Raw genomic sequence first — 27,770 nt, forward strand, 5'->3', positions numbered from 1 at the left:
GTTGGGTGGGTGGATGGATGAACGGACGGACGGACGGACGGACGGACGGACGGATGGATGGATGGATGGAACTCATAAAATCCCAATAAAAACTCATTTATAGGTTATTTTATAAAGGCATGCGAATATTTTTGCAAGACGTTGTCCTGTGTATGAATCTATCTCCCTCTCTTGTTCTCTCTCTCTCCCTCTCTCTCTCTGTCTTGTTTTGTTCTGCCTTTCTCTCTTGTTCTCTCTCTCCCTCTCGCCATCTGCCCCTCCCTCCCTCCAGTATTGCCAGGCGATGGCCGCTGATGATCGACCCCCAGGGTCAGGCCAACAAGTGGGTGAAGAACATGGAGAAAGCCAACAACCTCCATGTCATCAARCTGAGTGACTCCGACTTCGTCCGCACTCTGGAGAACAGCATCCAGTTCGGAAACCCAGGTCTCTCCTTCCCCTCATTTATACCTGCAGTTCCAGCCCCGGCCACACGGTGTCACTCTTCACCTCGCAGACTGCTGCTCTCCTTTGTTCTGGYCTCTGCAGTGGGAAACTGACATCAGCCACATCACTGAGATGTTCTGTTCAGATGGGCTCTGATTCAGGCCGCCGTGTTTAAAACRGCAGAGAATCACATTAAAGCTGCAGAGAAAGCTACATCTGTTAGCATCTGCTGGCGTCCTGATCTGCTAGTCAGATTAAAATCATACCTGTCAAGTTTTGGGTTTAAAAATAAGGGACATTTTCCGTTTCCTGATGACTTCCCACCAGCCCAAACTCAGTCCAGTATCCCCTAAAATATAAGACAAGAAATCTTAAAAAAAAAAAAAAGAAAAACTACTATTTAGCCACAAACTAGAAAATTCCTGTGCAATTTCTATTACAGAGCCTAAATGAAGACACAAAAAGCATTTATTTACATATTCGTCAACCGTAACCCTTCAGTGTTCGTCTCGGGTCCAATATGTTGACTTCACCACAGAAACACTCAGGTCCGTTTAATTATTCTAACAAAATCACGTTGATGGTTAACATCAGCCCAGCAGCTTCTGCCCCCATACATTAAATAAAATATTATAAATAACCCTAAACAAAACAATAGCTCCCAATGAGCAGCTAGCAGCAGTTGATATTTGTAAATTTAAACAGTTAAAATGGACATTAATAATAACRGATTAAAACACATACAAAAYATAGCAAAATGACCCATGAAACACTGTATAGAATTAAAATTGTCTAAAATATATGTTGGAAAAATAAAACTTGTAATACTTGAAAAGACAAAACAGAGCTGATCCTGAAACAAACCACAGTTTCAAAGGGCAACAGAAAAAAAAWTTTTTTAAAAAGGGGGCGGAGCTGACGGTTACTGGTTGCTACGGTAACCACCAACTGTCAAAAGCAGCCTGACGGAACTTAATACATCGATAAATGTATGGAAACAGCTTTTTGTCACCTGTTACACAACCATATTTATGTGAAATAATTCCTTTGGGTGTCATTTCATGCAGAAATTGCTTTTCATTGGGCAGGAAATGATAAACGAGACGAACCCTTCAGCATAAAGCTTCATATGCTATTGGTGTTAACGTAATTTGCCCAAAAGAAGTAAACAACAGAGAAAGTCGTTGAAAACGACCGGACTGGACGCTCAGCCAGGCTGGATGAGCTGATCTCAGAAATCGGGTGAAATACGGCAGTTTCCCCAACAAAACAGGAGACGGGTATGACTGAAATGTGCGGGCTGACTTTTGATGCTGAAGCGCTAAAGTAGAAACTTCTTAGCGGATGTGGCCTAATGAACCACCAAACAGCAGAACAAGCTGCTCTGAGGAGGAAAAACACAAAGACGTCCAGTTGACTGGATTCAGAGGAAACGTATTAACGGTGGGAAACAGAGGCATTAAAAGGACATCTGAGTAACGACCTGACTGACTCTTCGCTCACCAGCAGAGCAACGTCTCTGTAAAATTGTCCCCAGAGGGAACAGTTCCTTCCCTGATGGCCTCTTTTCCTATTTCACACTTTTGCACTTTCTTTGTGTTTGTGTCGCAGTCCGTGACGATGTGCCGCTGTTCGCTCCTCCAGCCGGACGGAGCTGTTGTTTCTCTTATGTAATCATTAGCAAGTTGCTGCTGGTTTGTGTTTGGAAAAGGTCGCCGCTCCCAGTTGCCTCTGGGAGCCGAGTTGCCTCCTGACAGAGCAACATCAATTATAAACGGGCCAGCGTTGGAGACATGAGAACAGCATTATCATACTTAATGTGAAATCACATTAGCAGTGATGTTAGGGGAGTCCGGCGTTTTGAGCCTCAGTGGTTTCCTGGTCACTCACATGCGCTCCGCAGGAAGAGTTAACGTTGGTCAATTTATTCACCTGATACCTAAAATAAGGTAGTAGCTGCCAGCGGCAGGCACCGCTAACTAAAGCACTAGCTGCGCTAATGTAGCATAGTTGATTCTGCGTTGATATTTTTATCTTATAACGTGCTATTTTACACTAACGCTAAAGCGCTACATCAGCACGCTAGCAGAAGCTAATGCTAAATCACAAATTCAGTCGAAACAATACGAGAAAAAAAGACACAATAAAGCAACAAAAAAGTTATAATGATACAGGAATAAGGTCATAATATGAGAACAAATTCATAATCTTATGAGAATAAACTTGAAGTAAAATGGAAAAAAGTTGGAATAATACAAGAATAAAATGGTAATGATACGTAAATGAAGTTGAAATGTTGCTAAAAAATAAACTTGTAATATTAGTAGGAATTTTATAAATCCTTCATGAAAAATAATAAGAAATAAAAATGAGGAATGTTGAGCATCTTGTTCTATGGTATCAGTTTTACACATAGGACATACTTGATGGTAAGAATCAGCATCAAATTATTGTCTTGATAAGGAAATTTGTCCTCCACACTAAATTACTAAGCAAACAATTAGCTCTGCTATTTTTATATTTATACTTTAGCACATTGGCAGCTTGTTGGAAGCTGCTTCAAATATTCCAGGTTTTCCTTCTGCAGTATTCAGGACTGATGCAGTAATTAATGCAAAAGGAGCCCAAACCCAGTAAATGAGCACAGAAATTTCCATTAATCTGAGATGCTGAATTTTCAATGTTTGTTTTTGTAAGTCAAAAATATAAGAAATAAAAKTTACGTGTTTTTCTCTGTGTAATGAATCTCTATGAGTTTGAGTGAAAYGAGGGACAAAAGCCTCGGAGCTTTTCTGGATATTTTTCCCTCTGTTGACCCGACAGCGTTGCGCTGCTCTGTCTCTGTGTGAAAGTCASAACCAGTTCGGCGACAACGCTGACATGTTGTGGAGGGAAAACTATTTGCTTCGACTGGAACCGTTTAAAACGGAGCAGCTTCGCCGTTGGAGCGGCTGTCAGCCGGATGATGATGACGATGATGATGATGGTTTGTAAAGACGAGGCGGGTTTTGTGTTCCAGTGCTGCTGGAGAACATCGGCGAGGATCTGGACCCCATCCTGGAGCCCCTGCTGCTGAAGCAGACCTTCAAGCAGGGCGGTTCGCTGTGCATCCGCATGGGAGACTCCACCATCGAGTACGCGCCCGACTTCCGCTTCTACATCACCACCAAGCTGCGCAACCCTCACTACTTACCCAAGATCTCGGTGAAGGTAAAACTCTCTGGACTTGAATCCTCTCCTGTAGGGCCGGACGATACGGCTGGGAAACCTAGCATGACGTAAGAGTTTTATATCGGTCAGTATCGATAATTATTGATTGCTTTTTTGTTTAAATTATCTGAAATGCTTCCAAACTGATGGCGTGACCCTTACTATTTTATCCAGTTTTCACTCCATGCCGTTATTTTTTATTTGTAACCAACTTGGGAGGCGAAACCTGAAACTGCTGCTGCGTCAGCTACGCAAAAGGTTGTTGCTAGGCAACCATAAGTCACGCAACAGGTCGTTGCTAGGCAACCACAAGTCACGCAACAGGTCGTTGCTAGGCAACCACAAGTTACGCAACAGGTTGTTGAGTAACACAAAGTCTTTCCAAGTAATTTGGTCTAGTTTATAACGCAAATATAAGACAAAACTAACTTGCACATAATTTTTTAGCAAACATGGAGGCTTGTTTTAAGTTTTAAGTTGAAGCAAGAAGTTGTTGCTGGGTAGGCACAAGCTACTAGTCAACCACAAGTTACTCAACAGTCGTTGCTTAGCAACCACAAGTTACCCAACTGGTTTGATGATGAAAAGTTACTTATAAATAAGTTTTTGTGTTATTTCAAATGTACTATTTGCACTGGAATGTAGACCAAAAACACTTGGTGACATTTTGTGATTTTGCAGTGTTTGTGCCTCTCCTTTCAAATTTTTATCTGGAAAATGACTCATTTATGTTCAAAATATCAGAGAAACATGATATTCTGTTTAAAATGTTCATTAGTAAAGGAAAAGCCTCGTGTTTGCTGTTCCTTTTGATGACAAGAAAAAGGTGGACACGAAGTCTCTGTTCTTCGTGTCTCACAACTTGAATAATTTTTTCTTTTCAGTCAAATGTTTGTTATTTGATTACACCGATCATTTTTACCCCAATCACACAGTGGATCATTGTTCTCCCACCCGCTATAATCCGAAAAAGGAGCATTAAAGTAAATCGCATTACAGAGAAGGAAGAGGTTGGAAAGCATTTCAGAAGATCACATTTCCAGCATCTATTTGTAGCAGCTCGCCGCTTTATGGCCGGCTATTAGATTGATTCAGCTCATTTTTCATAACTGCCTCAGTCCCTTTCTCTTCCATTTTTGTCTAAATCTTTTTTTGGCATACAGTGTATTAGTGTGAGGGTTTCCATTACGTCCATTAAACCGCTTTTCGAAATGCAAAAGAGGGCTGATCCGCTGGAGAAGCGGCTCTTTTCCGATGTGAATGTGTGAAAAGGACAAACTGAAGATTTATACGAGATCCAAGCTGTTACCACTAGCAGAGTGGGCCTCGCTGCATCGATGGAAATAAAATTAAACCCCAGAGAAGCACACTTCTTATTTAGGTTACAGAGAAGAACCTCCAGGTGAAAGCTAAGAAACTGCAACACCTTTTCACACTAAAAGAGCGAGTGCACCACACACTGCTGCTTTATTGGAGGCAATCTGATCGTTGCAACTGATTTATAACAGAGAAAACCAACAAACTTTAGTAACTACAGAGGAAATATCATGTTGAGATAAGCACAGTGAATTACAAAAGCAATAATAACTCTTCAGTTCAGCACTTTATGATTCCGCAGCTGCAGACAACACAAATACGACATTCAATGACAAAATATTAGAAAACAAATGTTCAAAATGTGACACACCTGGTCACAAAATTGGTGAAGTGTCGTTTGGGAAGAAGCAGTATTCGTATAAATTTCACCTTACGGATGGCAACCTGCAAATTCCTGAAAGAGACAACGGTTTCTGCTGACTGCAGTGGTTCTGGCTTTTCCACGATCTGCTCCAGATTTCTGACACGGGGCGCTGTTATTATTCTGCTTTCGGTTTTAATAAGATTCAACTACGACGGCGTATTAGGTATGTTGTTATTAGACAAGAAAGGAATAAACTTACTCCACAAAACTCAGAAATTTTGAGATTAATGTCAGAAAATTTCCAGAAAAGTGGAAATTTCATAGTTTTAAAAGTAGAAAATTTTTTATTTTTGAAACTCAAAAAATTAAAAACTGAAACTGAGAACTTTGCTGTTTCTGAGTTTCTTACCAGTCGTCAACAGGAAGGACTTCAAGATGTCTGAGGCAGACTGACAGTGATTTCAGTGGTTAGCATTAGCTTCTGCTAGTTTTTTAATATGTGTTTATCTGTTTAGCATTAGCATAGAGAAAACACCCACCATTGGCAATGACTACTGCTGATTTTAGTACAAACGTATTTTCCATTACAACCATGGCAGCCATTATCAGAAATGTTAATGTTAGCATTAGCTTTGGCTAATTGTTTGTGTTTAGAGGTTTAGCATCAGCATAGGTCAGATTCTTGTTTTGTGAATTAGTGGAACCTTTTTGGTTAGCTTTTGTCACTACTAGCAATAACTGCTGCTGATTTTAGTTCAAACATATATCCTCCATTACAGCTGTGGCGGCCATTTTGAAAAATGTTCACGAGAAAAAAAGAGACACAAAATTAATCAAATAAATCTGATTTCTATGGTTCAAGATATGTAGCTATGATTTGACTCCACAGACATTCATCTAATTGACAATTTTATTGTAATAATGCATCTTCCATGTCAACCACGGTGGCCATCTTGAAAAATCAAAACATTATCAATAAATATGATTTTTGTTGGTTCAATCATGTGTGATTTGACTCTAAAACTTTTCATTTGTGATAAAAATGGGCAAATTTAGTGCAAAATTAAATATTCCTTGACGACCATCTTGGCGCCCATTTTTCAAGATGGCTGCCAAAACAGCAAGCCCTTAAGAACATCTGTGCCTCATTAGGTTCCTGTATCCACATGTAAAAGATTTTGCTGGAATATTAAATAATGTGCTGCACTGTTCAGGTCACACTGCTGAACTTCATGATCACGCCTGAGGGCATCGAGGACCAGCTGCTGGGCATCGTGGTGGCTCGGGAACGGCCTGATCTGGAGGAGGAGAAGCAAGCCCTCATCCGGCAGGGTGCAGAAAACAAAAGGTGCAGTTTTCCTCCACGGTGCGCCGTCCAACCAGCTGCCTGCGGTCTCCAACGCTAAACCAAACTGTGCTTCTTTGTCAGACAACTGAAGGAGATCGAGGATAAAATCTTGGAGGTGCTCTCCTCCTCTGAGGGCAACATCCTGGAGGACGAAACGGCCATCAAGATCCTGTCCTGCTCCAAGGTGTTAGCCAACGAAATCTCTGAGAAGCAGGCGGTTGCCGAGGAGACCGAGCAGAAGATCGACGAGACCCGGATGGGCTACAAGCCCATTGCCATTCACTCTGCCATCCTGTTCTTCTCCATTGCTGACCTGGCAAACATCGAGCCGATGTACCAGTACTCCCTGACCTGGTTCATCAACCTGTTCATCAACTCCATCGACAGCTCAGAGAAGAGTGATGAGGTGGACAAGAGGTAGGCCGCTCCAACTCCGCCGCTTAGCTTCCAGGTGTCATATTATGCTTCCTTGAACAGGTTAGAATAGGATCTATGGCCTAAGCAAAACATGTTCATTATATTTTTAAATCATTCTTACATAATGAGATTTTCTTTTAAAATGAGATGTTTAGGGCCTCCTGCCATTTTAAATCCAAAGAAGCTGCTGTTGGCCGCGCAGCGTTTACACTCGTACATGCAAATGGCCGACAACAGATGGACAATTATACAACCGTACATCTTTGAAAAGCAGAAGAGGAGCCTCCTGCACAACCAACATTAAGTACAGGGCATACAGAGGAAAAACCAGTTGATCAAATGTGCTGGAGCTCTGCTTTGGTTGCTAGGTAACGGGCTGGGGTTGCTAGGTAACGGGCATTGCCTGCTTATTCAAATTCAAAAGTACTTTATTGATCCCAAAGAAAAATTAAATGTTGTTGTAACTCGTTTAGTTAAAGAATTATTGTAAATGGTTACATTATTTTCAGGAGGTTTTTTGAAACCGCTCATTTTCCAGAGACCAAAAGAAWAACATTAAASCTACAAATTTAACTCTTATAAAAAATATTATTTTTAACATATTTGTTGAAACTGTCATGATGTTGTGGCAGTTTGTTTTGAGACAGATAATCTGTGAACATTTCAAGCTTCTCTGCCTTTTCTCCCAGTGCTCACTAGAAACAACCAATCAGAGACAGAAGGCGGGTCTTAGTGCTGTCAATCACCTCTGTGTGGCGCGGCTCATCTGGCACGCTGCAGCTAGCACAGAATGTTGTGAATGCTAGTCTAGTTAGCATGGCCACCAATGACAGCGGGTAAATGGTTTTTCTGTTTCCTCGCCATTAGCACATTTAGCAGCGCGTATGTGAGTTGATTGACAGCGCCAGCACCCTCCTCCTGACTCTGATTGGCTGTTTTTGGTTGGGAGAGGTTCATTTCTTCGGACGGCAGTAGAAGTTCAGGTTGTCTGTCTCATAACAAACTGTCATGACATGGTCACAGTTTAAACAAATATGTTAAAAAAAACAAAAACATTTTTTAATAAAAATTACACACTGAAGCTTCTAAGAACTTTTAAGTTCTTAGAAGCGGTAGAGACCCAAATGGAAACACAAAAATGTGATTTTTTTTTTTCATAACAGATCTCCTTTAAAAACACATCTGAAGTGATTTTAATGCATGAAGATGGGTTTGCAGCGCCGCTCGGTTTGGTTTCTGCTGGAATAACGGCGCTGATTAAAACTGTGACACATGTCCCTGCCTCAGATTGCAGATCCTGAGGGACCACTTTACCTACGCGCTGTATGTCAACGTGTGCCGCTCCCTGTTTGAGAAGGACAAGCTGCTTTTCTCCTTCTGCCTCAGTGTCAGTCTGCTCATGCACGACAAGCTGGTGGGTGCATGCTCACACGCGCATACATCTGTGACACCAGCACAACGTCTCCGATGGCTTTTCCTATCATGTTTTTCACTGAGTGATTAGGCAACCAGACGAGCAAGTTATCCTCGTTTTATGGACGGCGTAACTCGTGTAAAGAGCTCCGACATATTTACTCTTAAAATGCCTGAATTGATGTGAATGTTTCAGGTGGATGAGGGGGACTGGCGCTTCCTGCTCACAGGCGGCGTGGGCCTGGACAACCCTCACTCCAACCCCTGCAGCTGGCTTCCCAAGACGTCCTGGGATGAGCTCTGCCGTCTGGACGAGATCGAACGTTTCCACAACTTCCGGCAGGATTTCCAGGCACTGCTCCCAGAGTGGAAGGAGGTTTACGACAGCCCGGTGAGGCCCAGCTCGCTCTAGGTTTAAACCGCCCCTTTACTTTGTCCCCCTACGTTCATTAAACATAAGACAGGTTAAACATAGACAGGTTTGGTTTCCATGGGAACGCCGGACTCTAGGCTGGAAGTTGATAAAAAAGCATTTTAGTAGTTGAGTTTATGCCTAAACACTGCAGGACAGACATGAATGACCAGGAACCTTCATCAAAGAGCCATTGTATGGAGCTCCAGTAGTGCCAAAAAAAAAAAAGTATGCACACTGCTCAAAAAGATAAAGGGAACACTTAAACAACACAATATAACTCCAAAGTAAATCAAACTTCTGTGAAATCAAACTGTCCACTTAGGAAGCAACACTGATTGACAACGGGGACCCTCGTCGGGTCAATCAGTGTTGCTTCATAAGTGGACAGTTTGATTTACTTGGAGTTATATTGTGTTGTTTAAGTGTTCCCTTTATTTTTTTGAGCAGTATATTTTGGTCTAGTCTCTAGTGTTCAGTGTCTAGTTTCTAGACATTAGTCTCTACTGTCCAATATAGTCTCTAGTGTTTGTCGTTTGCAGAGTCGTTTGTCTCTTATTGTGTGATCTGCCTGCTACTTCCTGTTTCTACACCCAGGCCCTTCCCAGTGCCGCCATATTTGTTTCTTACTGTGTTATTTCAGGGTATGACTAAATTTAGTTATGTATGTTGTGTTTCTTAGTACTAAATAAGCGAGGATCTGTTTTTTTATTATCATGTTTTGTTTTAAATGGCTGAGTACAGGCAGTAAGAGGAGAAGATCTGCCTGCCAGATTCAGAAGACATGATGCTCATAGACATGTCTTTGAAATACAAAAGAGCTAAAATTGAATTTTTATCTCATTAAATGTTCTCCACTCAGTTGTGCCAGTCATATCTATGCAGTTTAGATGAGAGAACAGCTGTTAAGTCAATGTTTGTTGCACACCAACTTATCTGTTTGCTGCTGCACACACACACACGCACACACCTACACACGCACACACACCTACACACGAACACACACACATCTTTACACACTCCATCCAAGTTTGATGTATAATCAACACAATCAGCCACAACACTTCTGTCTAATTAGTTCTAGTTTGTTCCAGTTGTAAAATTCACATTTATTCAATCTCGATGTGAGAGCAGCTGTTCAATTCAACACACACACGCACACACAAACACACACACACGGATGGTTTTACAGAAATCCTAGGAGATTAGAATAAAAATATGTCCATCCACACCATGGAAACACGTGTACCATTATTCCCATGGTACAGCACTAACATTCTCAGTTTTCTACAGCCTAGCTTCTGATATTTCTGCTTGACATGTACAGACTTTATACTTTTCTTACGCAAAAGTTGGCCTTTTGCGTAAGAAAATATTGTCCAGCCTATAATGTCCAGTGCCAAAAGTCTAGTCCAGGGGTGAACAATCCTGGTCCTCGAGGCCCGGTGTCCTGCAACTCTTGGATGTCTCCCTGGTCCAACAGGGAGTTGTTAAGATTTGAGAGTCCAACACAGTGCAGTGAAGTTCTCCAGAGTCCTGCTAACGACCTCATTATTTGACTCAGGTGTGTTGAAGTAGAGATGCATCTAAAAGTTGCAGGAGACCGGCCCTCCAGGCCTGGAGTTGTCCACCCCTGGTCTAGTCTTTAGTGTACTGTCTCTGATGTCCAATCTCTAGTGCAGAGTGTCTTGTCTCCAGTGTCCAATCTTTAGAGTCTGGAGTCCAGTGCTTAGTGTCTATTGTCCCTAGTGCCCATTGGTTCGGTCTCTAGTCTCTAGTGTTCAGAATCTAGACTATCGTGTTCAGTCTCTTATCTTCTGATATTTCTGACATGTACACATTTATTACTCTTTCCATATACGATGCTGGTGTATCTTCATGTTTTAAAATGTCACTTCTGTCACAAAAACCTAACAGTAATGTGTGTTTGTGAAGGAGTGAAGAGTTGASACATGCAGTGTTCCTGGTATTTGTGTTGGATTCTCCCCACCTGATTCTGTACGATATTTGGATGTCTTTTAAATATGAGTGTTTTTGTTTTTTTGCTGTGAACGTTTGCAGAACCCCCATCAGACTCCCTTCCCAGGCGTGTGGCAGGACCACCTGTCCCAGTTTCAGAAGATGATGGTGATCCGATGTCTCCGACCCGACAAGGTCGGTGCGACGGTGATTACTGTGAGTTTGTTTCACATTGACAAACACTGAAGACGTTGCTCTGCCCCAGATTGTCCCGATGGTGCAGGAGTTTGTTTCAGACAGCGTTGGGCAACCCTTCATCGAACCGCCGCCCTTCAACCTGAACACCGCCTTCTCAGACAGCCACTGCTGCGCTCCCCTCATCTTCGTCCTGTCCCCCGGCTCCGACCCCATGGCGGCTCTGCTGAAATTTGGAGACGAAATGGTATGACCACACTGGGAAAGTCTCAACCAGGACTCGTTTTGACGAGAGAACCTGATATGGAGCTACATTTGGTGCAAAAATAACTGCAAAGTTCAAGTCAGGGTGAAAAAAATCCTTCAGTCAAATTTGTAGATAAAAGACACACTTAAAAAAAAAAATCTTACACACGTTTGCATAAAATGATCTAATAATAATGTACGAAGCTAAATGGGGGCCATAACATTTGCTTAAATTTTTTTTTAAACTGAAGAAAAAAACAAAACTTGAATCTAAAAATGTATTTTGAACTTTTTTCAGTTTCAAATTTTTTCAATTTCAAAATCATTTTCAATTTGATTTTGATTTAGTTTAAAAATTATTTTAGTTTTTCAGCTTCAAATGTTTACCTTCCACGTTTAACATTTACCTTCCACGTTTCTTTTTTCTGTATTTAAGTTAGATTTTTTTCAGTTTGAAATGTTTTCTCAGTTTCAAACATATTTTGTCAGCTTTAACATATTTTTTTAGTTTCAAATCTTTTTTTTTTCAATTTCTTTTTTTTTTTCCCCAATTAAAAAAAAACATTTGGAGCAAACTTTGTGGCACCAATTTAGCTCCATAAGTTGGGATCATACAATTTGCTCTCAAATTTTAACAATGTATTTTTCGTTCACTGATATTAAGAAATTATTGACTTAAAACAAGCTTCTGTGTCTTACGGAAACGTTATTTATCAGTTAGTTTTGTTTTATTTAGAAGCTAGACAAAAAATACTTGGAAAGATTTTGTGTTTTTGCACATCACTGTACAGTATTAGAATAGTTTTAACCCCTTCCTGTGCGTCAGASCCATGAAATGTGTTGCTGGTTTGCTCTCTCAGGGCTTTTCAGGCAGCAAGCTCACCTCCCTGTCTCTGGGCCAAGGTCAGGGTCCAATAGCCATGAAAATGATTCAGACAGGCGTCAACGAYGGCACCTGGGTCGTCCTGCAGAACTGCCACTTAGCCACTTCCTGGATGCCCATACTGGAGAGAGTCTGTGAGGTAAAAACAGCCAATCGCGTCTCTGACGTAGTTTTATTCCGACCCAGCTGAGCGGGTTGGTGTTTGGTCACTGCGCAGGGCCTGCTGCCCGACTCCACCCACCCAGACTTCAGGCTGTGGCTGACCAGCTACCCGTCGCCCACCTTCCCCGTCACGGTGCTGCAGAACGGCGTGAAGATGACCAACGAGGCTCCCAAGGGCCTCCGCTCCAACATCGGCCGCTCCTACTTGATGGACCCCATCTCCGACCCCGAGTTCTTCAACAGCTCCAACAAGCCGGTCAGTTCGCTGGTGTTTATCAAGGTTATAATAGTTCTGACTTTGTCATTACAGTTTTGTTTCTTTTTGTTGTGACTTGTTGTTTGTCTGATTGAATTAGTTTTAATTAGTTTTTACAGTGTGTTTGCTGGTTTTTATTAGTTACTGCTAGTTAAATATTATTTAGTTTTAGCTTAGTTTTTACTATTATAAACCAGTTGCAGCGTGACGCCACGCCCCCATCTCCCTGCTGGAGGGCAAAAACCTGCTAGCTGACGATAACTGGCATTAGCTGYTAAGTTATCAATATAACAATCTAAATCTTAAACGTACGCCTGACATATTGTAGAAAAAGGGACTCCGTGCTTTGCTACACTATGACAACCAGATAACAACGTCAAGAAAAAGTTTTAATTAAGAAAAAMGTAGCGAGGGAGAGGGAAGTAGCTTAGTTATGCTAGCTTGACTATGACAACCTTAACAGGTAGATATGCTGCAGAATTCTGTGTTTTGGTTCATTTATAAAATAAAAAAAATGCWACCCRCACAMCAACTGTGACAGATCATCAATAGATCAGATGTTTAAATTAGCTAATCGACCACCGCTATCTTAGCTTAGCTAATAGCAGCAGTAGCTAATCATCTACAGTGATCACTAATTAATAATCGTGAAATAAACATCAAACCTAAAAACATMAAACTGTAACGAACTGAACGTTCTGCTCTTTGTGTGGGAAATGTTTGGGTGTTTTTTGGCGTTGTATCCTGATAACACAGAGTGGGGYTGTTGTCAGTTGCTATGGCAACGAGCCTGTAGTGAGAAAGAAGAATACGAGGTCTTGAGTTGTTTTTCTGCGTTATTTTYCCCTTTGCTGTGGCGCACTGCACTAAATTAATAGCACCTACATCTCCAGGTTTCATGTAGTTAATGTAATTGTTCTACAATTACATTAACTAATTGTAGAACAATTAGTTAATGTTCTACAAGGGCAGAAAGACGAATATTCGTCTTTCTGCCCACCTGTGATGTCCGCATGTGCAAAATKTCTGGATGTAAACAGTAACATGCAGGCGCTCCATAATAACCTCTGTCCGTTTGTCTGTGTTTGTCCAGGCTGTGTTCAAGAAGCTGCTGTTCGGTTTGTGTTTCTTCCACGCCCTGACGCAGGAGAGGAGGAAGTTCGGCCCGCTAGGCTGGAACATTGCGTACGAGTTCAACGAGACGGACCTGCGCATCTCCGTGCAGCAGCTGCACATGTTCCTGGAGCAGTACCAGGTCCTACGGTCCCCTTTTATTATCTCAATGCCTCTGGTTCTGGTTTAATTAAGTATTCCCTGTCATGAGACATTTTCCCAGCTCCTCTTGACATTTTTCCACAAACACTCCAACATTCACGGCGGAAATCGAGAGCCCGGGAGATCTTCTTTTTTTTTTTTGTAGATGGTGACATTTTCAGCATGTCGGTGAAACTCTCCTCAAGTCTCTCTGTTAGCCGCAAAAGCAGGGGTGTCCAAAGTGTGGCCCGGAGGCCAYTTGTGGCCCTTGAAATGAACTTGTTTGGCCCCTGACCTCGAGTGAGGAATGGTAAACAAAAGAGAAAACAATGGATGACCCAAAAAATGTGGACATTGTCTGTTTTATCACATTTTCAAAGTTTATTGAATTTTAAAATTATTGTATTTTCGAAGTTTCCTGTGGGGTTTGATGATTGTTGTGAATATCGCAGCRTTCTACGAACAAACGAGGCATTTAGTCCAGTTTTTGTCGTCTATTGATCTTTCACAAGTTTCAGTGGCTGAAGAGCTCATCAATAGAGGGGAAAGATAACGCAGAAAACCAACTGAAAACCGATTGTATTCTCCTTTTTCTTCACTCTCTGCCTCGGCTTTACTCCACACACACCCSTTGTCGTGGCAACCGACTGACAACGGCTTCACGAGCCAATACATTACGTAGAAGTGTATCAGGAATCAACCCAAAATAAATCACAWAARCATTTCCCACATAAAGACAGGACATTCAGTTTGTTACRGTTTCACGTTTTCAGGCTTGATGTTTATTTTCGATTCTTAATAAGTGATRAAGTGAACACACAGCGGTAAATCAGCTAATTTAAACCTGTGCTCCTGATTATCTGTCAGAGAGTTGGTGAGTGATTCACTTTATTTTAATGTTATATAAACCAAAACATGCTGAATTCCACAGCACATCTACACGTTAAGTTTGTCATAGTCAAGCTAGCGTAGCTGACCTACTTTCTACTTTCTCAATATATTTTTAAGTTTAAAACCTTTTACTTGCTTGTGTTTCCAGGACGTCCCGTTCGACGCCCTGCGCTACATGACTGGAGAGTGTAACTACGGAGGACGAGTCACAGACGACTGGGACAGACGAACTCTGCGCACCATCCTCTCCATCTTCTACACGACACAGCTAATCGACGACCCCGACTACATGTTTGACTCCAGCGGCCTTTACTACGTGCCACCAGACGGCGATGTAAGTCAGACCCTCTTCGTAGCTCCGTCTGGTTCTGTCGACTCAGTCGTTAGCATCATCGTTTCAAAGTCTGAATGCTGATGATGTTTTAATGCGGATGTGATAATGGATGAAGTATTTGATTATTTGAAAAACTGATATCAAAGTATAACTTTGCAAGTTGCTCCATAATCCTCATTTTAACGCAGACTTATTTTTAATGTAGGTGTTCTCAGAGAATTACGTCTTTATTCTCATATTTTTTTTCAACTTTTTTCTTGTAATTTAAAGACTGTTTTATTGTAATTCACAAAACAAAAACGATCTTAGTCTTAGCCTAATGGTCTATTGTAAAAACATTCAACGCTGAACTGCAGTTCGAAAGGTCAAAGTTCAGCTCCTTCCTGACAATAACTCCTTTAATATTTCAGACATTTTATAGAAAAAGATGCTTTAATAAAGTAACAGATTAAGGATGTAACTTGATTTTTTTTCCATTTTTCCTCCTTGCAGCACATTTGTTTATATTTCTATTAAATTGTGCAGGTTAAATGTCAAATTAAATTGCTGTTTTTACGTCTATAAAACCTCGCATTTTGCTGGATATTTGGATCCCAGTTTGAAGCATGTTGGAAATCCAGTTAACGACCATCGGGTAAGCGGCGCCTCAGGTCGCTTCAGGCCGCGCCGGCGCTTTAAGAACTCCATAAAGTCTGGAGTTCCCCAGCAGCCCCTGACCCAGAGTTCGCTCTAACTGTTGATGAGCTACCTTTAAAAAGTCATCAGCAGATAAAATGTGTGTAATAAGGCGCAGCAGGCGGCCGCCGTCACCGACGGCTGATGGATCTGTTATCGCAGCGCGGTCTGCGGCGAGCAGCGTTTTATTTGGCATTTTGTTCCGCCGTACTTCACCCCCCTCCAATCACATCTTTTATTCATGAAGTCACATTTACATATTCATTAAAACAAATGCCAGCAATCTTTGGAGCACAGTTGTTTTTCAGTGAGGGTTATTACTGCAGATGTTTTCCGATGTTACGTTAAAAATGTCTAACTTCTCGCCCCCCCACCCCGCCGTCGTTTCTGCCGCAGTACAACAGCTACTTGGAGTTCACCAAGTCGCTCCCCCTCAACCCGTCGCCGGAGATTTTCGGCATGAACGCGAACGCGGACATCACCAAGGATCAGGCCGAGACGCAGCTGCTGTTTGACAGCATCCTGCTCACACAGGTATAGCGTCACGCTGAGGGTCAAATCACAATATGAAGGAATTATTTACTTTAAAAAAGTTCTTATTTCTTTTTGAAAAGTTACTTGTCAGTTTTGTCTTATTTTCAGTGTAATAAGATGTTTGCACCAAAAGTACTTGGTGAGAGTTTGTGTTTTTATAGTGTGATCATATAATTAAGGTCAAATTATATAATTCTTCTTTCTTTTTTTGTTCTGTTGTGTTCAGGATTTAGTTCATAGTTCATCCTTTTTTTAAACACGGCTGATTAATCCGATTACTCGCCAATCGTTTCCTCCCCTTTAGTTTTATTCCACTACATTGAAATAAACCTGGGCTGCACAGTGGTGCAGTTGGTAGAGCTGTTGCCTTGCAGCAAGAAGGTTCTGGGTTCGATTCCCGGCCCCGGTCTTTCTGCATGGAGTCTCCATGTTCTCCCTGTGCATGGTGGGTTTTCTCCGGGTACTCCGGTTTCCTCCCACAGTCCAAAAACATGACTGTCAGGTTAATTGGCCTCTCCAAATTGCCCCTAGGTGTGAGTGTGTGTGTGCATGGTTGTGTGTCCTGTGTTGCCCTGCGACAGACTGGCGACCTGTCCAGGTGACCCCGCCTCTCGCCCGGAACGTTAGCTGGAGAGGCACCAGCACCTCCTGACCCCATTTAGGGACAAGGGCGTAAGAAAATGGATGGATGGAWGAAATAAACCTCACTCTATAAACCAAACGTAGATATTTCAGTTGACTTTTTCAGTGTTTTTGACTCTGGTGGATCCTGTGATCCCACATCATGATGCTGCAGCTCTGAGCTGTTAAACCTTTCACTGCAAATCAAACCCAAAGATTTCACATCAACGCCTATTTCTAGATGAAGGAGCCGCTGCTCCTCCTGCGCAGTTCTAGCTGATTTATTTCTACATCCATGTGTTTTCAGACACACAGCTGTGTGTGTGTGTGTGTGTGTGTGTGTGTGTGTGTGTGTGTGTGTGTGTGTGTGTGTGTGTGTGTGTGTGTGTGTGTGTGTGTGTGTGTGTGTGTGTGTGTGTGTTTCTGAGCTCTGTATATACAGTAGCAGCTTCCGTCCAAAGCGTCAGACTTTTTTTGTTGCAACAGATAAATAGTCAATTATCTCCAGACGCACCGTGACTCCCACATTTTAAAGTTAMATTTAGAGCTCCACAGACTCCGGGATTTATTCCTATTAATATTATTTGGCAAGATTAATATTGGCGTCAGTCATGTGTGGACTTCATTAGCATCTAATACGCTCTCATCAGTCTCAATGATCGATAAACAGCGACGCACTTAAAGCGGAATGAGGCAGCTATTTGTCATTCTGCTACTGTAACGCGGCCGCCATTAGCCGGTGATTATCCATTACCGCTGGCTGAACATCGTGTAGGTGAATGGATAAGACGAAAAGCGGAAGAACCGCAGATTAGAGTGAATAATTATCAGCATGAATGAGTTTCAGAACGGCTGATGAGAGAGTGTCAAATTGGTGTGTGGGAGAAATTAGACGGAAAATGTGAAGCCGTTCTGCTCCGACTTCCGTCTGTAAATACAGAAAATAAAGTTAAAATTAGGAAGAAGCTCATAAAATATCTGTTTTAGGGATGCAAACAATTAATCGATTTATTATTAGATTAAAATGACTTCAAATTGATTAACTAATAGCGTCTTCTTGCACTAAGGGTGACCAAAGGTGCGGCCCTGGGGCCGTTTGTGGTCTTTCGACTGATTTTGTCGGGCCCTCAGCTGCAATTCAAAAATGATACAAGGAGTAAAATTACTCCTTGTATCATTTTCTAACAATAAAAAATGTAAAGTATAGCAAATTGTTTTTATAACCAAGCTTTAAAAAAAGGTAGAACGATGTTCAACCGGAGACTGTTACTGAAAAGGCGACTTTGAGTTAAATCAATTAAATTGATCAGCTTTGATTTCATTTATTAAACTAAATGTAGCAAGCSTTTTGAAAAGAAATTGACCCAAATCCTGTACATATTACTGAAAATAAATCTGTTCAATCGAGCCCAAAAGAAACTGACATTTTTAAAACTTGTAATTTTTCAACTTTTGAAACGCAACTCAAAAAAATTCCAAAAGTGGATTTAAAAAAAAAAAWAATAATAATTTCTAGAAAATTTCAGAGATTAAAATCAAAATTTTTTCTAGAAACTTTTACACTTTTCCCAACCCAGAAATTTTGCATTTTTTTCCAGAACATTTCTGAAAATGTATTCCTGTTTTTTTATATATATCTACAATGGCCTTAATACACCATCGTAAAAATCCCTTTCAAATCTTTGATCTACAATAAATATCTATTTTGAAGATTTTTTTAAAAATCGGACTTCTTTATTGCTTATTGGCTTAGAGTCTAATCGTAGTTTGGCCGCCATCCAGCAGGGGGCGCCGCTGGTCATCCGTAAGCGGAGCCAGAAACAAAGATGGCGGAGAGATCCCTGAACGGTAAAGAGCAACGGTCCACAATGAGTCTGGTTTGGGATGTAAAATGCACTTTATGCGGTTCTGTTTAGAAATATAAACACTCAACAAACTGCTTAGGTTTTATCCGATTAACGCTTCATTCAGCCGAGCTCCGTCACGGAGCGACGTCAACTTCATCAACCAAAAATTACTGATGTGCTACGAAGGTGAGGATTACAGAAAAACTGTAACGTAACAGTTTGGTGCTTTGGTCTCAACGCAGTTTGTTTACGGAGACTTCGTACATCATTTCATTTGTTGTCTTTATTTATTTTTTAATATTTATTTATCCAGTTCCAGTGTTAAATGTTCAATAGAATTTAAAGGTTATTGATCTTTGAAAATTTTTTTTTTTTGTCATAATGCCATTATAACATTAGGTAAATTACCTGAGTGAAGGTGGCCCCCCCACCTTCTTCAAATCAGACAAAATTGGTGTCAAAGCGTTTGTGCTACATTTGTGCTGGTTTGTGCAGCAAAAATGTTCGTTTGCGCTGCTTTAGCTTTTAAAGATAATAAAAGAAAAGTTTCTAGAGGTCATCAGAGGTCAACTCCCCCCCCCCACACACACCTTCTTCAAATCAGGCAAAATGGGTGTAAATCAACCTGACTAGTTTTGTGCTGGTTTGCTATGGCTTTGAAGATGAACAAAAAACTTCACTCAGGTGTGACAATGGTCTCAAAACTAGAATAACGATAACTTCTGGGACAGTTTATCGTCCCACATGGTGGTTATTTCTTGATACCAAAGTCAGGTTTTTAAGGAAATAGCCGCTTAGCAATGAGATGAATCAACTTTAGATTAACTCATTAATCAATAACTTGCATCCGCAGTCTGTTTCTTTTTGAGATGTCTTAGTTTAAATCAGGCATCACTGTGATGAAACAGAAGTTCGACCGCGGAGTGTTTGAAGAGGAATGCATGATGTGAAAATGATCATTTTTCCCAGGAAGCTGTCATTTTTAATGAGACGCCTCCATGTTCTGATCGCCGCTCCGTGTCTCTGATCAGTCGCGCTCCGGAGGCGGAGACGCCAAATCCACCGACGACATGGTGTTTGAAGTGGCAGCCGACATCCTGAGCAAGCTGCCTCCGGACTTCAACCTGGAGGCGGCGCTGCGGAGCTTCCCCACCAGCTACAAGCAGAGCATGAACACCGTGCTGGTGCAGGAGATGGGCCGCTTCAACAACCTGCTCTCCTGCATCCGGAGCTCCTGCATCAACATCCAGAAGGCCATAAAGGTGCACAGCACTCCAGCTTGTCTCTGTGGGAAACTTTCAAGCATGAAAATTAGCTTGGTCACTTCTCAGGTCGCATGTTTTTTTTTATGTTTCCCATTAGCCACGTGAATTTCAGAATGACTTTTGCCATTTTGACCCTTTTAATCCAATTATTGTCATAAAATGTTACCCATTAGCATGGCTGTGTGACATCATATCGCTTTAAAGTGATAATATGAAGCAAAAACTGAAACTGAGGACTTTGTGTTTTGCGAGTCTCACACCTGTTAACTGGAAGGAGATGAAGACCTGACACAGACTGGTTGGCAGCCATCTTAATGGTTAGCATTAGCACAGCTAAGATTCTCGTTTATCAAATTAGTGAACTTTTTGGTTAGCTGTGCCCAATGCTGGCACTAACTACTGCAGATTTTACTACAARCATATTCCATTACAGCCATCGCAGTCATTTTTAAAAATGTTAATTTTTCGTTTCAACGTTAATTGTTTGTATTGGTCCAATCATTTCTGATTTGACAAGAAACTTACTCAGTTAATATCTTCCGTGGCTTGTTTTGGGGARGATCTGCACCAAGTTATGCTCTTGAATCCACATGTGAAAGATTTGGCTGAATAATTTTCTGCAAAGTGAGATGAACCAGGATGTTTGCAGTGGAAACGTCCGTAATGCTTCGTCTTTTCATTGTTAAACTCCATATAAAAGCAAATATTCCTTAATTCCATCAAAGGCGTTTCGTATAAACAGAGGCTCCAARTCATTACATCTTATTGATTTTAAATTTGTGAACCACAAAGCTAACATTTTCTCATTATTTCAACACTTCTGCTGAAAATCAGATACTGYAAACACATTCCGTCATCTGCAATCAATTTCAGTTGAAGTCAGCAGTGGCAGCTAGAGAAGAAGAAATCGCATTTTATTAGTAATTATTTAGAGTTTCCTGGGATCTAACAGGACATAATGGTAAAAAAAAAAAAACTAAATGTAACTGTTTAGTTTAAAGAAATGTGATTTTTGCTGCAGTTTTCTGCCTGTGATTAATACGAGCAGATGCTACGACGACACTAGCCCTCCCTGAAAAGCTTATTAATGTCTAATAAACAGAAAGCRGAGTCTCCATGTGCGCCGCTCCGTAAATAATAAGCAACATCTGTCCTGTTGGGAATGAAAGGTGAACAACCGTCATCAGGTTTGCTTGTTTGTCCTATTATGTGGTGATTTTGGTTCGACTGCATCATTAATTATTGTGTGAATATTTCAGCATCTGTGATTACAATCAGCATGTTGTTCAGAAATCAGTCTGAACTGACAGCTGCTCCAATGCTTAATTAATTTATCGGATCCGTCTTTTTAATCAGGCCTTTTGTTTGCTTTCAAAATGTCTCTGAAAGCCAAAAGCTGCGAATTGGAGATTTCAACAGAGGATGCTTCACACACCAGAGTTATGTCATTAAACGAGCCGACAGAAAGTCATCAGCGGGTTTTTCTGTCATCCCTCTTTGCCTTGCTAATTAAACTACATTTAAATACGAAAAGCTACAAACATGTAGCAMACATGCTGAAGTCCACAATCCTGAACAGACTGAGAGTCCGGAGGTGAAGCAGGAAACCTGATGTGGTTAGATTCCAACAGCAAGTTGCTCCTCAACCACAAGCTTCACTTTTTAGCCGTTYGTGAGTTTTTGGCKTCATTCTGGYCAATATTGGGTTGGACTCTTCATGTCAGAACTGGAGTTCAGTTGATTTCCAACAGGATTACAGTTGGAACGTAAAGAAGCTAAATGATACTTTATTTATTCTAAAATATAATTATGAAACGTTAGCTGCAAATTCCTCTATAGAAATAACATTTTTATCCAAAAGGTAATAAAATTAAAAAGCATTCAAGCTAAAAAAAAAAAAAAAATTTACAAGGGTGGCCAACTGCAATCCGTTAGTCCTGCATGTATTAGTTTTATCCAACACAATCCWAATACTGAATTTCTTCTTTAATGTATCAGGTWCTGCAAGTTTTCCATTGACCTGATTGAGGCGTGTTTATCAGATCACCTGGTAAAAACATCTAAAGCATGTAGGACCCAGACTCTTCAGATTTATCTGAGGAAAACTCATGAATGATGAGAACTCCACAAAAACAGACGACTATGAAACGAAAAGCAACATAAAAGCACTGCAAACAAAGAAAACGCTGCAGTTTATTCATTTATTGCATATTATTTTGTGACAGCTAATGCTAAACACTGCAGCAACATAGCATGTAGTGGAAGCTAACAGTGAAGAGCTACAACAACATAGTATTTAGCAGAAACTAACTCTAAAGTGTTACACCAATATGGTGTTTAGCTGAAGCTAATGCTAAACAGAACATAAACATTGTGTTCAGCACTAAACCGCTACAGCAACATTGTATTTATTGGAGGCTAATGCTAAATGGTACACCAACATAGGATTTGGAGAAGGCTAATGCTGTAGCGTTAAATACGACCATCGTCCTCAACTGGGTCAAATTTGTTATTACACACCTACCTGAACGGTTGGGTTTGACCTTTCACCCCTGGTTTCAGTTTTATATTTATTGATTATCGCTAACTTTGCTGCTAACTGACTACAGTAGGACTTTGATCAGAAAGGTTTTAACCTCTTTACTGTAGATCTRCAKCAGTGCATTAAACGTCTTTTGGGGAGGAAATGGAACTCCAAAATAAGAGCATGAACATGAACGTCTAATCGCTTGAAGAATTCTTAACCAAAACTTCAACACATATGTTGAACTTTAACTGCAAGTTTACTAAATACCCAAGTAAATTATTGCGTCAGAATTTATCTGGAAAAAATGAATCTAGGAGTAGCTACATACTCGGCATGTTAGCAAAGATGCTAACACGCTAAGAGAAATACTAGCTTTGCTGCTGGTTTATTAGTAGCTCCACAGTAGAACCGTACATGCTCATGTGYGTGTGTCGTCCTGCAGGGTCTGGTGGTGATGTCAGCAGAGCTGGAGGAAGTGGTGAACAGCATCTTGAAAGGTAAAATTCCCGGCATGTGGATGACCAAGTCGTACCCCAGCCTGAAGCCACTAGGCGGCTACGTCAACGACTTCCTGCAGAGACTCAAGTTCTTACAGGTGCCTGAAAGCTCGCCACCTATTTCTGTTAACAGGAGGAATATGTTTTTATAGAGTTGTGATATCAGCATAAACAGATGACCCCAGGGCATCAGCAGAGGCAGAACATTTTCTCTGTGTTAATAATGAATGAGGAACAGCCGCGCAGTGTGAGGYGTTTGTGTTCGACTCTGGGAATAATGCCGTTTCATRTTTACAGTAGAGCTTCTTCTGACGGATGATAATGAAAATTTTCACATGCAGATACAAGAACTTGGTACAGATGTTCACAAAAAAAAACCAAAAAGGAAAATGTTAACCACTGAAAAATTCAAGATGGCAGCCATTTTTCAAGACGGACATCAAGGAAGATTTATTTTTATGCTAAATTTGTCCATTTTTAATCACACAGGAATACTTTTAAAGTTAAATCATGCATGATTGGACAAATATAAATCATATTTACTGATGATGTTTGGGTTTTTTTGGTTGTCATGGAGACTCTATGGTTGTGTCCAGTGGTGGGAACAGCTAACCAAAATGTTYCACTAATTTGCTAAACAAGAATCTTAGCTCTGCTAATGCTAAACCGCTAATCACGTAAAAAAGTTAGCGGAAGCTAACGATAACTATTAAGACGACTGTCGCACATTCTGTCACACATCTTCATCTGAATCCAGTTATCGACTGGTGTGAGATTCAAAAACAGATTCTGCTACATTTTGTTACTTTAGAAACAAAGACCATAGTTGAAAACATAAAATGTGACAAAAAGTTCAACCAAGTCATGAAAACGGGTAACATTTTATGGCAACAACTGATTTAAAAGGGTCAAAAAATGGTGATCATACTTAAATTCATAATGGGAATAATGAAAAACTTTCTTGTGTTTGTATCCAGACTGGAACTATTTTTACAGTAAAATGCTGCACGAAGCTGAACCTGCTTACGGATGCAACACATGAGCCGTTATGAAAGAGGGGAATGTACAGGAAGCCACATGACCGGGACTGAGCCGGGTCTCCGGCTCATTCCCACAGCAGAAATCCTCCTGCTGCCTTCAGAGATCGTTRCGCTGAAAGGATTCCTGTGTGTGTTGGCTAACAGGAATGTCTGCGTGACTCCTGACCGGCTGAACTGAAGCAGAGTCACGAGCTCCTCACCTCAGACAGAACCGCCGCCGGCGGGACAATGATCCCACCGCCTCAGCTGAGCGGGGTCACAAGTTTACATACGCCTTCGCTTTGGTGAAAGGCCGGACAAATGTGTCTGAAAATCAGATAAAACTTACTAGTTTATTTACAGAACAGCTGAATAAAATTGATTTAGAGCTGCAAATATTACCTGACCGTTTGAGGAAAAAAGAGATTATTTTTTATAAATATCTAGTACAGAAAATCTGTTTTTAAATAATAGTTATTTTATTCCTATTTTTAGGCTTTGAGTAAAGAAGAAAGAATGTTTTCACAAGATCTTATTTGCTCAGTTTCCAGTTTAATGACAAAAAAATAAAGTACTTTTAGTGTCATTTCATTATTGGAGTTAAATGTAATTTAATCGAAATTTATTTTTACATCATTTTTAATCAAAGTCCGATCCAGAACCGCACGGCATTCTGGGAGATAAAGGGATAAGAAAAGACCAGCTAAGAAAAGTTGGTGGAATCGATTATATCTCATTCTCCCTCCAAGTTTGGTTGCTTAGCAACAAGCTGTTGCGTAACCGGCGCAGCAGCAGTTTCGTTTCCTCACAGAGCCTCAAAACGGCCTAAAAATAAAAAAAACGCTGTGAAGTGAAAACTGGAGAAACCAGTAAAGGTTACGCCAACAGTTTCAGTATTTTAACACATTAAAAAAAATATATATCAGATCTATAATAATTGATCTCAACTGATATGAAACGGTTTTACTGTCACGTTTTCAGTTTACTGCAGACTCGGTTGCTTTATCAGATAAACCAAATTACAAAATTGTGAACAGATGTTGAGTATTTAATCTTGAATATAAATCTAATGCGGAGAAAGCTGTAATCTTTTAGCAGTTTAAGCATTTTTATTTAAACATTCTGCCACAGCCTTTCGACTTGATGTGGCCTGAAATGAAAACGGTTTTCGTCGCCCCTGAACTGGGCGGTTAAACCCCGAGCCGTACTGTTCGGTGAGTCCATCCTCTTGTATTTTGGTTGCGTGTAACTGCGTTTCCTCTCCTTGTTTTTCAGGACTGGTACGACCATGGTACGCCTCCCGTTTTCTGGATCTCTGGGTTCTTCTTCACCCAGGCCTTCCTCACCGGCAGCCAGCAGAACTATGCCAGGAAACACACGATTCCCATCGACCTGCTGGGCTTCGACTTCCAGGTTCTGGACGACAGTCAACACACCAAACCCCCGGAGGACGGTAGGACGCCTAGACGCAGGCTGAAGGCCTTCGCAAACTTTTACAAAAAATATTCAGTRAAAAGATTTTGCTCCTTTGCTTTCTCCCAAAGCGAACTAGAAACAACCAATCAGAACCAGGAGGCGGGTCTTAGCGCTGTCAATCACCCTCCTSTAGCACTGCTAGCATAACCTGTCATGAATGCTCAGTCTAGTTAGCRTGGCCACCAATGATGCCAGATAAACAGTTTTTGTCCATCAATAATTAGATTTTTTTTAGGTAAAARGATAAAAAAATGTGGATTTAGGTCACATTTCCTGCTGTGTGAATGTAGAATCTGATCCGATCTGATCTGCCGTCAGGCGTTTACATCCAAGGTCTGTTCCTCGACGGCGCTCGCTGGAACAGGGACACCAACCTTCTGGCAGAGTCCTTCCCCAAAGTGCTGCACGACTCCATGCCAGTGGTGAGGACCTCACACACACACACACACACACACACACACACACGTTTGCATGGCTATCTTTGTGGGGACTTTCCATTGACTTCAATTCATTTCTGCAGCCTTTACCCTTTTCCTAACCCTAACCATCACATACCTAATCCTACCCCTACCCAAAACTCAGTTCACAACTTAGTCCTAACTCTGACCCCTGACCCAAAAATAGGGTTTCCTCTTGTGGAAACCCCACAAGGAGCAATTGGTCCCCACGATTTTCCTGACGCATACTAAAGTATGCGTCAGGAAAATCGTCCCCATAAGGTATTACAAACAAACGCGCGCACACACACGAACGCATGCGCGCGCGATAAAGGGGTGAAAAGTGATGACGATTCTAGGGGCCCTGACCAGCAGGGGGGCCTCCACAATTTAATTATTTATATTTTGTTCATAGACATAAAAAAAATCCTGTCAAATACAAAATTAATCATATTGTATTTTTAAATATTGTTTTTAGCAGTAAAGATTTAATGCTACCCCTCCCAGACCAAAAAACACACATCCGTTTGCCCTGAACCCCCCCTGAATCTGCATGAAATGGTTCGTTCCTGCTTGGAGCTTCACAGTGACGCTGTTCAGCTGCAGTCCGTAGAAGCTGCAGCTGAATGCAGCGGCGACTGTGGCAGTTACTGTGCTGCTAAGAAAAGTTATAAAATCAGGTTTTAAAAAACAAAATAGAGAGAAAAAGGCAAGAGTGTTAATTTATTACCCAGTTTTCCTACAAGAGAGGTGGGCAGACTGTGAGATTATCAACCATTTACCACAATTAGCTTAGCTACAGACTACTGTTTGCCTCCTTTTCATTAGCATTTAATGAATTAAGGGGAAAAAAATTACCAACATATTCATATATTTAACTTGTCCCTTGTACCTCTTACCACTTAATCAATCAAATTTTATTTGCATAGCATATTTCAGCAGCAAGGCATTTCAAAGTGCTTTACATAATTAAAATAAAAACAGCAGGTGACATTGAATTAACAGATGAGTGAGTCAGCAGAAGCTCTAACCCACATCCCTCCTGATCCGTCCTCCCCTGAGTAAAATTAAAGCTGCAGTATGCAACTTTTATATAAATATTTGTTTCCACATATTTGTTAAAACTGTCATTATGTTGTGACAGTATGGTACGAGAGGTAATCTGTGAAATTCCTGGCGGCGCCCCTGCACATACMCACACCTGAATCCAAGTTAAGGTTGGTGAGGTTCTGCAAATTAACAAACTTCTGAATTTATCACACCGGTTTGCAAAGAATGCTCTTAGTCAACTTGTTGTGTTGTCGCCACCTTGTGGTCATGTCAGCAGCGTGTTGTTACCTGGTGGCGGTCAGACCCTCCAGGTTTACGTGATTCTACGACCTCAGATGTTCACGGAAAATCAGCATTTCCTCTCATTTTTTCCCTGCTAATTTGAGTTTATTGAAAATGTTCCAGGTTTAGGTGAAGCTCAATCAGTTTTAACTTTGACTTTAAAATTATTTTCTGTATTTTTGTTTGTCAAAAAAGGCAGATTTTTTTTGATCATGATGAAGTTGGAAATAGGGTTTGTTGTAGGATTGGCAGTGAGGTTGGTAGGGTTTGTTTAGTTTTAATGCTTGTAAGGTGTTTGAATTTCACTGTGGAAAAAGTATTCACACCCCAGGTGTCGCAGCATTACTGAAAAGAAACAAAAGCAGCTTGACGTTGAATGAAGCTGCAGGATGGAGGTTTATTTTTCTGCTGCTGTTAGTGTCCCTGGGTTCAGCGCCGAGTCTGGACCTGCAG

General features: G+C 41.0%; 1 protein-coding gene across 1 annotated transcript in view; it reads left to right on the forward strand.

Annotated features, from left to right (window-relative positions):
* dnah7 (dynein, axonemal, heavy chain 7) overlaps positions 1-27,770 on the forward strand; it is an 88,210-nt gene that overhangs the window by 58,137 nt on the left and 2,303 nt on the right. The window contains 17 exon segments of the mRNA XM_017307889.1: positions 272-426; positions 3,446-3,636; positions 6,532-6,665; positions 6,747-7,082; positions 8,370-8,496; positions 8,692-8,886; positions 10,969-11,061; positions 11,132-11,308; positions 12,168-12,329; positions 12,408-12,608; positions 13,702-13,863; positions 14,902-15,087; positions 16,159-16,296; positions 19,796-20,026; positions 22,999-23,151; positions 25,348-25,525; positions 25,867-25,970. Of these exon segments, the coding sequence (XP_017163378.1) occupies positions 272-426; positions 3,446-3,636; positions 6,532-6,665; positions 6,747-7,082; positions 8,370-8,496; positions 8,692-8,886; positions 10,969-11,061; positions 11,132-11,308; positions 12,168-12,329; positions 12,408-12,608; positions 13,702-13,863; positions 14,902-15,087; positions 16,159-16,296; positions 19,796-20,026; positions 22,999-23,151; positions 25,348-25,525; positions 25,867-25,970 (2,923 nt within the window).

The sequence above is a fragment of the Poecilia reticulata genome, linkage group LG2 (assembly GCF_000633615.1).
Source record: "Poecilia reticulata strain Guanapo linkage group LG2, Guppy_female_1.0+MT, whole genome shotgun sequence".
Lineage (NCBI taxonomy): Eukaryota > Metazoa > Chordata > Actinopteri > Cyprinodontiformes > Poeciliidae > Poecilia > Poecilia reticulata.